Source organism: Bos javanicus, chromosome 1, assembly GCF_032452875.1.
Source record: "Bos javanicus breed banteng chromosome 1, ARS-OSU_banteng_1.0, whole genome shotgun sequence".
NCBI classification, from domain to species: domain Eukaryota; kingdom Metazoa; phylum Chordata; class Mammalia; order Artiodactyla; family Bovidae; genus Bos; species Bos javanicus.
This window is the reverse complement of record NC_083868.1, coordinates 132,110,417-132,124,354: the sequence shown is the minus strand read 5'-3', so window position 1 is coordinate 132,124,354 and position 13,938 is coordinate 132,110,417. Positions and strand designations below refer to the sequence as shown.

The window sequence follows — 13,938 nt, the reverse complement described above, 5'->3', positions numbered from 1 at the left end:
AGATTTTTATGGCATTTGATTGGATTTTGTACATACTCTTGTTTGTGTTCTTCTGTTTGGAAGTTATATTTGTGTATGTTTATTGCATCATACTTAATAGTTATGATGTCAGTTCTTCTTTAACCTTTCTAATTTTTTGTCTTCTTAATTTACTACTGAGATAAATATGTTAAAAGTTAAACCTTTACGACAATGGATTTGTCAGTTTTTTCTTGTTTTGTCAATCTATTTTGAACCCATATTAATAGGTACACATAAGCTTAGCTGTTTTGTATATTGAATAAAACCTTTTATCAGGATATAGTGACTTTCCTTATCACTAGTGATAGCTTTGCCTTAAAGTCTTTTTGTATGTTATTAATATATCTATACCAGTTCTGTATTGATTAGTATTTACCTGGTATTTTAATTTTTTTCCCTATTTTTGTTTTTTAACCATTCACTACTTTAGGTTCTTCGGTGTGTTTCTCTTGACAAGCATGTGGACAACTTCTCAACCTTACATAAAATATTTTCTGTGTGGTTGCAGCGCAGAAGGTGCTGAAAAATGGCAGAAGAGGTGGTGGTGGTAGCCAAGTTTGATTATGTGGCCCAGCAAGAGCAAGAGCTGAACATCAAGAAGAATGAGAGACTGTGGCTTCTGGATGACTCAAAGTCCTGGTGGCGAGTTCGAAATTCCATGAATAAAACGGGTTTTGTGCCTTCTAACTATGTGGAAAGGAAAAACAGTGCTCGGAAAGCATCTATCGTAAAAAACCTAAAAGATACCTTAGGTAAGTTATTTTTGTTTTAAAACAAGAACAGCGATACTTTCTTTCTAATTAATGCTAGAAATTCATTCTTTGTACAGAATTTTGGCATCAGTGGGCAGAACTGACTAGAACATCCCAAGCTGGGATTTCAGCTAGGCGAGATAAGTTTGGCTCATAGCAAGTGTATTCAAGTCAGGTGTGTTCAAAAAGACCAGTGAAGGTCATTTTCTGTAAATCTAGCTAGTAGAACACACTCTTGATTTTCTGTCAGGGGCTTCTTGAACCGTAGGTACCTATTGGAGTTTAGACAGATTCTCCATATAATTGAGATGGGGATAAATGAATGAGATGTAGAATATCCTCCTTGTCATTAAGGTCACTTATTTTACAGGATACATTGATGGATTTTACATCTAATGGCTTTAGTTCAGTTCAGTTCAGTTGCTCAGTCATGTCTGACTCTTTGTGACCCCATGAATTGCAGCATGCCAGGCCTCCCTGTCCATCACCAGCTCGCGGAGTTTGCTCAAACTCATGTCCATCGAGTCGGTGATGCCATCCAGCTATCTCATCCTCTGTCGTCCCCTTCTCCTCCTGCCCCCAATCCCTCCCAGCATCAGAGTCTTTTCCAATGAGTCAACTCTTCGCATGAGGTGGCCAAAGTACTGGAGCTTCAGCTTTAGCATCATTCCTTCCAAAGAACACCCAGGACCAATCTCCTTTAGAATGGACTGATTGGATCTCCTTGCAGTCCAAGGGACTCTCGAGAGTCTTCTCCAACACCACAGTTCAAAAGCATCAATTCTTTGGCGCTCAGCCTTCTTCACAGTCCAACTCTCACATCCGTACGTGACCACTTGAAAAACCATAGCCTTGACTAGATGGACCTTTGTTGGCAAAGTAATGTCTCTGCTTTTGAATATGCTCTCTAGGTTGATCATAACTTTCCTTTCAAGGAGTAAGCGTCTTTTAATTTCATGGCTGCAGTCACCATCTGCAGTGATTTTGGAGCCCAAAAAAATAAAGTCTGACACTGTTTCCAGTGTTTCCCCATCTATTTCCCATGAAGTGATGGGACCAGATGCCATGATCTTAGTTTTCTGAATGTTGAGCTTGAAGCCAACTTTTTCACTCTCCTCTTTCACTTTCATCAAGAGGCTTTTGAAGTCCTCTTCATTTTCTGCCATAAGGGTGGTGTCATCTGCATATCTGAGGTTATTGATATTTCTCCCGGCAATCTTGATTCCAGGTTGTGCATCTTCCAGCCCAGCGTTTCTCATGATGTACTCTGCATATAAGTTAAATAAGCAGGCTGATAATGGCTTACATTTTGATATTTGCTTTTAAAAACAAATTCATTTTGTTCTTATGTTTGATAAAAGAGTTTTAAGTTGTGGATCATTGCCATATATTAGCATCTACAAAGCTTATCTTTCTTATTTTGTTTCTCTTCTTTCTTCCTGTAACTGTAAATTTTGTTTTTACTGACCTTCCCTTAGGGCCATAAATAGGGGAATCTACTTCATGTTGGGCTTGGCCAAGCTGTGATAGGAAGGAAATATGCACAGATGAGAACCAGTCTGTCTCTCTCTTTTTAAAAAATTCTCCTTAGCTAACAGGAAGGAACTGGGAGGGACATAATTTCCCTCAGGTATTTAGGCAAGCATGCTGTTACTTAATAGTTCTTGGTGTATATGTAGAAGAAAAAGTATAATTTCTCCTTGAAAAAGATAGTTTGACAATAATGTGACTTTGGAGAATAATGTGACATGATTGAACATGGAGTATTATTGACTGCTTTATATTAATTTTTATTTCTTACTCAGCATTATTGTTATTCTGTTCTAAAGGTAATTTAATAAATGAAGTTATTATCCACACATTTAAATGCTTTAACTAGGCTTACCTTTTTTTTTTTTTTTTTTTTTAGATTTTTGAGGTCATTGTTATTAGTTAATTATTTAATATTAGTTTTTAAATGGAAGACAGTTGGAAAGAGATTGTCCTTGAATGGTTGAAGAGATCAAAGTTAGAACCAGGAATACTTATGATTTTGTAAATAATTAGATATTTATTTAAATTCTATTGATTAAGGGTGTTTGAGAAAATTAAGGCTACTTCTGTCAAAATATGCTTTATAGTGATGAAGGCACAGAAAGGACTAAGGACACACCTAGATAAACTTTCATGTCCTTTAAAAAAGGATAGTGGTATCCTGAGACTATAGCAGAGGTGACGGTAATTAACAAAAGACAGTGAAAAAACTAATATAGAGCAAGGAGAAAATCCCAGTTTTAGATACAACTTCATATAAATTGCAAAAGCTTTAGTAGATACAGTTTTTGTTATTAATACTCCTGGGAAACCTTCCATACTATTTTCTGATATTATTGAGACAGTTTTTGCTGTCTCAAGACTGTATCTTTTTAACTGTCTTGAGACTGTATTATTGAGACTGTTATCTATTTAAGTTCTAGGCTTAATATCATTGTATTATATTACAGTTATTGCTGTCTATTCCAAAGTACTTGGAAACATTCTGTTTTAAGGTAGTGACCTACAGTTAGCCTGTATAATGATGTAAATCCAGTTTTTGCCTTGGGTGGACAGCCTTCTCCCCTTTCTCCAGGTTTCTGAATCCTGTTTTGGTAACTTAAATGTTCCATATAACTAATGGATTTGTTTCACAATGATTGTGCTGATGGAGATATTGTTCGAAGGTTAAGAAAAAAAAGGAGAAAACAAAGAAAAGAATGAATACATGATGAGAAATAGAAAAATAGTACAGATGAATGTAGTTCCAGGGCGGGAATAGAGATTCAGACATAAAGAACTCTGGGAGAAGAGGTTAGGAAAGGGGAGGGTGGGATGAACTGGGAGATTAGGTTTGACAGAAATACACTTAGACGTGTGAAACAGATAACTAGTGGGAACCTGCAGAGCAGCACAGGGAGCTCAACTTGGTGCTCTGTGATGACCTCAATGGGTGGGTTGGGGGTGTAGGATCAAGGGAGCTCCAAGAGGGAGGGGATATAGATATACATATTGCTGATTCACTTTGTTGTACAACAGAAACTAACGCAACATTGTAAAGTAATTCTACTCCAATTAAAAAAGAATGAATACATGAATATATTTTCAACTACTGAAAAAAATATGCTTTAAATATGTGCTTTAAAACTTTTTCCAAAATAAATCTGAATAGTAAGGTCATATTTGTGGCCATCATGATATCCTTGTTTTATAAGTTCTGTTAGCATTCAGGGAAAGAATGTTTTGGCAAGAGGAAAGCCTTAGGAAAACTTTCTATTGCCTGGGTGTGGGCCAAGTCACATGGATGGGGTGTGGGGAGTTTCAGTGTTGCAGAACCAGGAAGTTCACTGAAAATTATCCTGCTGTATTAACAAACTAACGAAAGAGAACACGGGATTTTTTTTTTCAAGATGAATTGGCTAAAGGTGTTTAAAGATTTTTTCAGTAAGTGAATCTGTTTATTATATCTATAGCTTTCTTGTTTTTGAATTAGAATTTTCAGTTTGTGAATTTAAAGGAAAACTGTAAGGAGAGAACATGGTGGGTTTATATAGGCTGGTGCTTTATGTTTGTGAATCATAAGCTAAGTGATTGGCAGTACATCAGATATTAATAGCTTTGACTTGATAAGTAAAATAATTTCAAAATTTTAATATCAGTATTTAACAAATAGAAAAAGTATAAATGATTTGACTTTGATGTAGTTCTCTGAACTTAGCGTAGACATTTGAAATGAACTAAATAAATTGTAAACATTTTAGGAGGAGAAAAAGGATTTAAGTGAGCAAGTTCCTTCATCCTCAGCATTTGAAGTAACATGATACTGTTACTGCTTTTTACTTAGACTTGAGAGGACTGATGTAGAAGATAATGCTTAATGAAAGCGCCAGTATAGAGGGTATTTTAATTTAATCAGTGTCAGATTGCTAGAAATTGCTGTTTTGGTTAATGTGAGATTTGATAGTTTGAAATGAATTGTGAGAGCAGCTGCATACAAAGAATTTGAAAACATTGACAGAAAATAGTGAACTTGGATTGCTTTGAGTCGAGGTTTTAAAGTGATTCTGATACTAACAAAGAACCTAAATTGTGGATCTGCTGATAGCCTTTGTATATTCCTGTGATAGTGAACTTGATTTGGTCTCTTTGAACAGTTGCTCAGTGGTTCTAGAAAAATGAACAGAGAAATTGTTGTAGAACTCTCTTATGTGTAAGGAGTCTAAGGAAACAGAGTAACCTGTCAGGAGATTTTGGGGCAAAGAGCAAAATGGAAAGGGATCAGGCACTTCATTGTCAAAAAAGCTATAATTATAATATTAAGACTCATTCATTTTTTTTCGGTAACTTTGGTGGCCAGATGAATCCTTCTGGAATATGTCTCTCTTGGTTAGTTTTTGGGGAGTTGTTAAAATTTTAGATCCATTTTTGGGGGTTAGTTTTCCTTTTAAAGAGTTTATTCATTCATTCATTTATCAACATTTTTATTGAGAACCTACCTACTGTAGGCCAGATAAAAACTAATTGTCACAGAACTTAGATTCTGATGGGGAGGTAGGTGACGGTTATTTATTGTTAATATTTCTTAAGTTTGATTTTAAGTGATACTGACCATAAACCAACTAGAAGTGATGTAAAAAGGATATACTGTATCACTGATACAGTGATTTAATATATACCATCAATATAATATAAAATTATCATTCTGTTGAATCTTAGAAAGTTGATAGTTATTCTTAAATACATTTGTAGACTTAGAGTCAGGATTTGAGATTGATAGCCAAAGTATTTGTTCCTCACTGCTTACAGTAAGCCGAAATTTTACTAATTTAGTTTTATAGCTTGTTAGAATAGAAATAGGCTATTCACCTACTGTTTTCCCTGAACAAACTTGAAACATAGAGGAAACAATATTTGTGCTCCTTGTGTGGTAGGCAACTTAGAACCCTTGAGAACAGAAAGGGCATTGTTTCAGATAAAGCAGAGAATAATAAAAAGCAGTAATTTATCTTATTTCATATAAATCAGGTAAACTGATAAAAATACAAAAAAATATTAAATAAAAACCTCTGTTGGAAAGAACATCATTTATAATATTTAGAATTCCTTCATTCTCCTCCCAGATATATCAGTTATTAGCCATGTGGCCAAGGGTGTATAACTTTCCTGATTTCCTGTTTCTTATTTGTAAAGGAGAGAGTTGGGCAAGACCAGATGATCTTGGAAATTCCCTACTGACTCTGAAAGTCTTATAGTCCTGGTACACAGCTGATCAGCCTTACGTGTATCATAGAAATCAGGGGGAAATCCATAAGGGAGAAGCTGGTTTTTAAGAAATAGGAACATAACAGAATTATAGTTCCCTAAAGAATTAGCAAGGATCAGTATTATTCTTTTATTTTTGCTGTGCCGGGTCTTCATTGTGGCACACAGGCTTCTCTTGTTGCAGAGCACGTGGGGCTCAGTAGTTGAGGCATGTGGGCTTAACTGCACACAGCATATGGGATTTTCATTCACTGACCAGGGATTGGACCCACCTCTCCTGCATTAGAAGGGGGATTCTTAACCACTGGACCACCACGGAAGTGCCCCCCGTCAGACTCATTCTGTCGAGCATTTATTTACTGTGTGATTTAGATGGAGGGGAAATGACATCCTTAAAGTAAAGACCTAATGATGAAAGTATAACTAGCACATTGAGTTCAGAAATACATTTGAAAGCTAAAAACTGAGAAATAGATTAATAGAGACAGACATTAATGTAAAAGGCTACATTAACTTTTTAAAAGGGATTGAAAAATTGCTGAGAATCTGTCCTGGCAGTGGTTTACATGAGTAAAAGACTTAGCAGGAGCTGCTGTGATAATGTATGTGCTAAAAAAAACTCTCAACATGTTATATGATGGTATTGATTCAAATTTATGAGGTGCTCAGGTGAAGGGCTGCAGTGTGTGCTGGCCAAATAAAACATGACATAGTCTATTCATTTTGGGGAGCTATACTTTAACAGGGGTTTTGAGAAACCCAGGTGCTTCCAAATACTGGCATAAGGTTTATCAAAGGATTTGGAAACCAGGTTACATAATGAATAATTAATCGGTACAAAGATTTGCCTTAACTATTCTATAGGAGAGGACAACCATTTTATAAAGACGGAATATTCACAGTGCTTCACTAGATTCTTAAAAACTTTTGAGGAGTTAATAGTACATTGTTTTGGTCAAGAAATGGTGCTATAGGAAGAAAGAAGACTAGTGGATTGGAGTGGAAGGGGAAGAGTGTGAGTGAGGGGAAGATTGAAAGCTATACTAATGCTTTTGGTTTTTTTAAACAAAGCTAATGATAAAAATGACTACCTCAGAGTTATGCACATCCTGAGTTCATGAACCTGAGTATTTCCCTCCCAACCCTGGCCACGTCCAGCTATTTCATGCTATAGTAAAAAAATAAAATAATAAAAATAGTAAAGAAAAATAAATAAAATAATAAAAATAGTGGAAAAAAAAGTATAGTAAAAAAAATGCTTATATATGAAAAAATAAATTCCGGAAGCACTAGGAGGTAGGAAAATATTGATAATAGTCACCATTGATTGAGTGCCCGCTGTATGCTGTGTATGCACTGTGCTGAGTGCTTTCCATATAAACTTTTAAAAATTCGTTACAAAATTTTTCTGAGATAGGTAGTTACTACGCACCACATTTCACAAACAAGGAAACTAGAGTTTAAAGAAGATTAAATAACTTGACCAAGCTCTGATTAATCTGTAAGTAGCACCATTGAAATTTAAACTTAGGGTCTCTTGTTAAAGAGTTTTCCTAGTGCACACATTACATTTATGACTATAGTGTTAGAGTCAGATAAGTAATGGATTGGCAGGATTTGCTGCAAAAGGGTCTGATTAAAATTAGGATTGTGGTGAACCAGCTGAAGTTGAGAAAAATTTAGAAAAGATTATACATTAATCTGAAGGAGCCTGCTTGTTGTTGTGATGTGATGTGAAAGTCACTCAGTCGTGTCTGACTGTTGCGACCCCATGGACTATACAGCCCATGGAATTCTCCAGGCCAAAATACTGGAGTGGGTAGCCTTTCCCTTCTCCAGGGGATCTTCCCAACCCAGGTCTCCTGCATTGCAAGCAGATTATTTACCAGCTGAGCCACAAGGAAGCCCAAGAATACTGGAGTGGGTAGCCTATCCCTTCTCTAGCAGATGTTCTCTGCATTGCAGGCAGATTGTTTACCAACTGAGCTATCCAGGAAGCCCTGTGTTGTTGGAATGATCTAATTGTTGATTATAACATACTTGAGAAATTGAGATACTAATACTTTACATTTGTATAATTTTGTAAAGTGCATTTGCACCTACTCTCTTATTGATAAAACATGAGATTAGAAGGAATGTTTTTAAGCAGTGGAAACAAGCCCTTCCTAAAGATTTGTAAGCAGGGGAAAAAGCAAACTATCAATTTTGCATGCATTTGTATCATCCACATGATAAACAGGACTTTGTGTTGCACAGAAAACAGATATTCTAAGTTTATATTTTCTGTGAACTGTTTCTGGCCTCTAAGATTAAAATAAGTTGTTTTGATTGTTTCCCACTTGGGATTTAATTGTTGGGTCTGTCTAGAAATTCTTCATTCTTTTTTTGGACAAGGTATAATTAGTCTTAGACCATTTATCTTTTTCAGAATCAAAAAAATATTTTAGAACTAGTCCTCATTTTCAGATTTAAATTTTGCATTTGCTTATATCAATATTCAATTTAATCAATTTAATAAACCCATTGATCATCTTCCATCTGTACAGTTATAAGTAGTATATAGGAAATGCAAAAGATCAGTGAGATAGTAAAATGATCCTCTCCGAAAGCTTATATTCTTGTAGATGGGGTTAAAAGATAAATACAGGAAATGCTAGCATACAAGTACCTCAGAAATACAGAATACTAAATAAAAATATTTTTTAAAAAAGGAGAGCTTATATATCATGGGAGTTGAGGATAGAGAATGAAGGATGTTGAAAAACACAAAGCAAGAAGATAATAAAGTTGTTATTTGAAATGATGCTTCTTGAATGGGTAGATTCTTTAAAAGACAGAATTTTTAATAAGGTTTTGGGAAAAGTTATGAATTAGATATTTCCACATTTTTATTAAACTTTAGAGTAGTTTCAACGCAGGGCGTTACAGAAAGATGCTTTTATTTAACATTTACTCCTGTGTACTGTGCTATTACATTATTGTATTCAGTTCTCATAACACTCATGATAAGTGCTGTTTACAAGCTCCAAAAAGTGAAATAGCTTCCTCAAGATGGCATGGTTAATAAGACACATACCTGGGATGTGAACCCAAAGGCCTATAATGTTTCAAGGCCTCTACTGTTTTCTATAGTCTATAACATAAGCCTGGAAATGAAGGTTTGAAGACAGTCTGTAGAGGACTGTAGACTCTAGGCACAGTTGTTGTTGTTTAGTCACTAAGTCGTGTCGGACTCTTGTGATCCCATGGACTGTAGCCTGTCAGGCTCTTCTGTCCATGGGATTCTCCAGGCAAGAATACTGGAATGGGTTGCCATTTCCTTCTCCAGGGGATCTTCCCGACACAGAAATTGAACCCAGGTTCTCCTGCATTACAGGCAGATGATTTAACAACTGAGCTATGAGGGAAGCTCTAGGCACAGTATTTCTTGTAATTTATTAGGCAGAAGAGCCACTATTGGCTTTTGCGCAATCAGTTCAGTTTAGTCGCTCAGTTGTGTCTAACTCTTTGAGACCCCATGGACTGCAGCACGCCAGGCTTCCCTGTCCATCACCTACTCCTGGAGCTTGTTTAAACTCATGTCCATCAATTCGGCGATGCTATCCAGCCTCCATCCATCTCATCCTCATTCCCTCCTCCTCCTGCCTTCAGTCTTTCCCAGCATCAGGATCTTTTCCAGTGAGTCAGTTTTTCACATCAGGTGGCCAAAGTATTGGAGCTTCAGCTTCAGCATCAGTCTTTCCAATGAATATTCAGGACTGATTTCCTTTAGGATTGACTGGTTTGATCTCCTTGCAGTCCAGAGGACTCTCAAGAGTCTTCTGTAGCACCACAGTTTGAAGGCATCAGTTCTTCAGTGCTTAGCTTCTTTATAGTCCAACTTTCACATCCATACATTACTACTGGAAAAACCATACCTTTGAGAAGATGGACCTTTGTTGGTAAAGTAATGTCTCTGCTTTTTAATATGTTGTCTAGGTTGGTCATAGCTTTTCTTCCGGGGAGCAGGCATCTTTTAATTTCATGGCTGCAGTCACTGTTCATAGTGATTTTGGAGCCAAGAAAATAAAGTCTGTCACTGTTTCCATTGTTTCCCCATCTGTTTGCCATGAAGTGATGGGACTGGATGCCATGATCTTTGTTTTTTGAATGTTGCGTTTTAAGCCAGCTTTTTCACTCTTATGTTTCACTTTCAAGAGGCTCTTTAGTTCCTCTTCGCTTTTTGCCATAAGGGTGTTATCATCTGCATATCTGAGATTATTGATATCTCTCCCTGCAATCTTGATTCCAGCTTGTGCTACAATAGGTCATGTAATTGTAGCTGTAATATAAAGTTAGACTGGATGATATGGGTGATGGGTTTAAGTCAGATAGACTGGATTAGTAAAAGAAAAAGGAAAAGAAAACTAGAGGATAGTGACGGCTCAAGCACAACATGGGCCTGAACTAGAACATGAATAGTAGAAATGGAAAGTTTTGGCAGAAAGGACATATGATGACTTTAAGAAATTGACGTGGGAATCTTTTAAGAAAGTAATTTTTATAATGTATAGTTCATGAAGGTAATTAACCATTTTTAAGTGTATAATTCAGCGTTATTAGTTCATTAACAGTGTTGTGCAACCATCGCATCTGTCTAATTCCAGACTATTTTCATCACTCCAAAAGGAAACCCTATTCCCATTCAACAGTTGCTCCCATTACTCCTTCTCTTCAGCCCCTGGCGACCAATAATCGTCTTTCTGTCTATACAGAGTTACCTACTCTGGCTATGTTGTTTAATATGTAATCATTATATGACATAACCAGAGTAGATAATATAGAATCATACAATATTAACCTTTTGTGTCGAGTTTCTTTCACTCAGCACACTGTTTTTGAGTAATTTTTATGATGTAAAGTTCATAAAGTTAATTAACCATTTTAAAGTGTATAATGTTGTAGCATGTATCACTGCTTCTTCCCTTTTATGGCTGAATATTGCCTTTAGGATGGACTGGACTGGTTGGATCTCCTTGCAGTCCAAGGGACTCTCAAGAGTCTTCTCCAACACCACAGTTCAAAAGCATCCATTCTTAGGCACTCAGCTTTCTTCACAGTCCAACTCTCACATCCATACATGACCACTGGAAAAACCATAGCCTTGACTAGAAGGACCTTTGTTGGCAAAGTAATGTCTCTGCTTTTGAATATGCTATCTAGGTTGGTCATAACTTTCCTTCCAAGGAGTAAGCATCTTTTAATTTCATGGCTGAAATCACCATCTGCAGTGATTTTGGAGCCCAAAAAAGTAAAGTCTGACACTGTTTCCACTGTTTCCCCATCTATTTTCCATGAAGTGATGGGACCAGATGCCATGATCTTAGTTTTCTGAATGTTGAGCCATAAGCCAACTTTTTCAGTCTCCTCTTTCACTTTCATCAAGACCATCCTAAAGGAGATCAGTCCTGGGTGTTCATTGGAAGGTCTGATGCTGAAACTCCAATACTTTGGCCATCTCATGTGAAGAGTTGACTCATTGGAAAAGACCCTGATGCTGGGAGGGATTGAGGGCAGGAGGAGAAGGGGATGACAGAGGATGAGATGGCTGGATGGCATCACCGACTCAATGGACATGAGTTTGGGTGAACTCTGGGAGTTGGTGATGGACAGGGAGGCTTGGTGTGCTGCGATTCACGGGGTCGCAAAGAGTCGGACACGACTAACTGACTGAACTGAACTGAATATTGCCTTATATGGGTATATACCACGTTTTTGTTTATCCATCCATCTGTTGATGTACATTTGGGTGATTTCTTCATTTTGATTATTGTGACTAGGAAGCTGTGAACATTTGTACACAAGTATTTGTTTTAATTCCTGTTTTTGGTTCTTTTGAGTATATACCTAGGAGTGGAATTATGGTAGTTCTGTATTTAACATTTGAGGAACCATCACCTGTTTCCCTTGGCATTTGTACCATTCTGCATTTTGACCAGTAGTGTAAAAGGGGTTCCAGTTTCTACATATCCTCATCAACACTTATTTTCCTTTTTTTTTTTTGGTTTGGTTTAATTTGGTTTTATTATTCCAATCCCAAAGAAAGGCAATGCCAAAGAATGCTCAAACTACCGCACAATTGCACTCATCTCACACGCTAATAAAGTAACGCTCAAAATTCTCCAAGCCAGGCTTCAGCAGTTCGTCAACCATGAACTTCTAGATGTTCAAGCTGGTTTTAGAAAAGGCAGAGGAACCAGAGATCAAATTGCCGACATTCACTGGATCATCAAAAAAGCAAGAGGAGTTCCAGTAAAACATATTGACTATGCCAAAGCCTTTGACTGTGTGGATCACAATAAACTGTGGAAAATTCTTCAAGAGATGGGAATACCAGACCTCCTGACCTGCCTCTTGAGAAACCTGTATGCCAGTCAGGAAGCAACAGTTAGAACTGGACATGGAACAACAGACTGGTTCCAAATAGGAAAAGGAGTTTGTCAAGGCTGTATATTGTCACCCTGCTTATTTAACTTGTATGCAGACCGCATCATGAGAAACGCTGGGCTGGAAGAAGCACAAGCTGGAATCAAGATTGCCGGGAGAAATATCAATAACCTCAGGTATGCAGATGATACCACCCTTATGGCAGAAACTGAAGAGGAACTCAAAAGCCTCTTGATGAAAGGGAAAGAGGAGAGTGAAAAAGTTGGCTTAAAGCTCAACATTCAGAAGACAAAGATCATGGCATCTGGTCCCATCACTTCATGGCAAATAGATGGGGAAACAGTGGAAACAGTGTCAGACTTTATTTTTCTGGGCTCCAAAATCACTGCAGATGGTGACTGCAGCCATGAAATTAAAAGATGCTTACTTCTTGGAAGGAAAGTTATGACCAACCTAGATAGCATATTCAAAAGCAGAGACATTACTTTGCCAACAAAGGTCCGTCAAGTCAAGGCTATGGTTTTTCCTGTGGTCATGTATGGATGTGAGAGTTGGACTGTGAAGAAGGCTGAGAATTGATGCTTTTGAACTGTGGTGTTGGAGAAGACTCTTGAGAGTCCCTTGGACTGCAAGGAGATCCAACCAGTCCATTCTGAAGGAGATCAGCCCTGGGAATTCTTTGGAAGGAATGATGCTAAAGCTGAAACTCCAGTACTTTGGCCACCTCATGCGAAGAGTTGACTCATTGGAAAAGACTCTGATGCTGGGAGGGATTGGGGGCAGGAGGAGAAGGGGACGGCAGTGCATGAGATGGCTGGATGGCGTCACTGACTCTATGGACGTGAGTCTGAGTGAACTCCGGGAGTTGTGATGGACAGGGAGGCCTGGCGTGCTGTGATTCATGAGGTTGCAAAGAGTCGGACAGGACTGAGGGACTGAACTGAACTGATAGCCATCCTAGTAAGATGTAAAATGGTATTTCATTGTTATTTTGATTGGCATTTCTGTAATGACTAATGATATTGAGCTTCTCTTCAAGTGCTTTTGAGGTATTTGTATACCTTCTTTGGAGAATTACTTATTCAAGTCCGTTGTCCATTTTTGAGATAAGTATTTCTTTTTGTTGTTGGGTTCTGCAAGTGCATTATATGTTCTGGATATAGATTCTTATCAGAATTATATTTGCAAGTATTCTTTTCTAATTCTGTAGGTTGTCTTTTCATTTTCTTGATAGTGTCCTTTGCACAAATGGTTTTTTTTTTTTTAATGAAGTGTAGTTTATTATTATTATTTGGTGTCAAATCTGAGAATCTGTTGCTAAATCCAAGGTCAGAAAGACTTTTCCCTAAATTTTCTTCTGACAGTTTTTAAGTTTTAACTCTTTTATTTGCATCATATTTATTTTGAGTTGATTCTTATATGTGGTATGAAGTAGGAATCCAATTTCATTCTTTTGCATGTGGAT

The 13,938-nt window shown here is 37.2% G+C and overlaps 1 protein-coding gene across 5 annotated transcripts in view; it reads left to right on the top strand.

Moving 5' to 3' along the window:
• Positions 1 to 13,938, top strand: part of NCK1 (NCK adaptor protein 1) — a 76,367-nt gene that overhangs the window by 55,993 nt on the left and 6,436 nt on the right. For 3 of the 5 annotated variants that reach the window (XM_061427775.1, XM_061427758.1, XM_061427784.1), the window contains exon 2: positions 530 to 773. In XM_061427775.1, the coding sequence (XP_061283759.1) occupies positions 548 to 773 (226 nt within the window). In that variant the 5' untranslated portion in view covers positions 530 to 547. Of the gene's footprint in view, positions 1 to 529; positions 774 to 3,747; positions 4,230 to 13,938 lie in introns of those variants that run through there. The other 2 variants (XM_061427767.1, XM_061427791.1) reach the window with 2 other exon arrangements.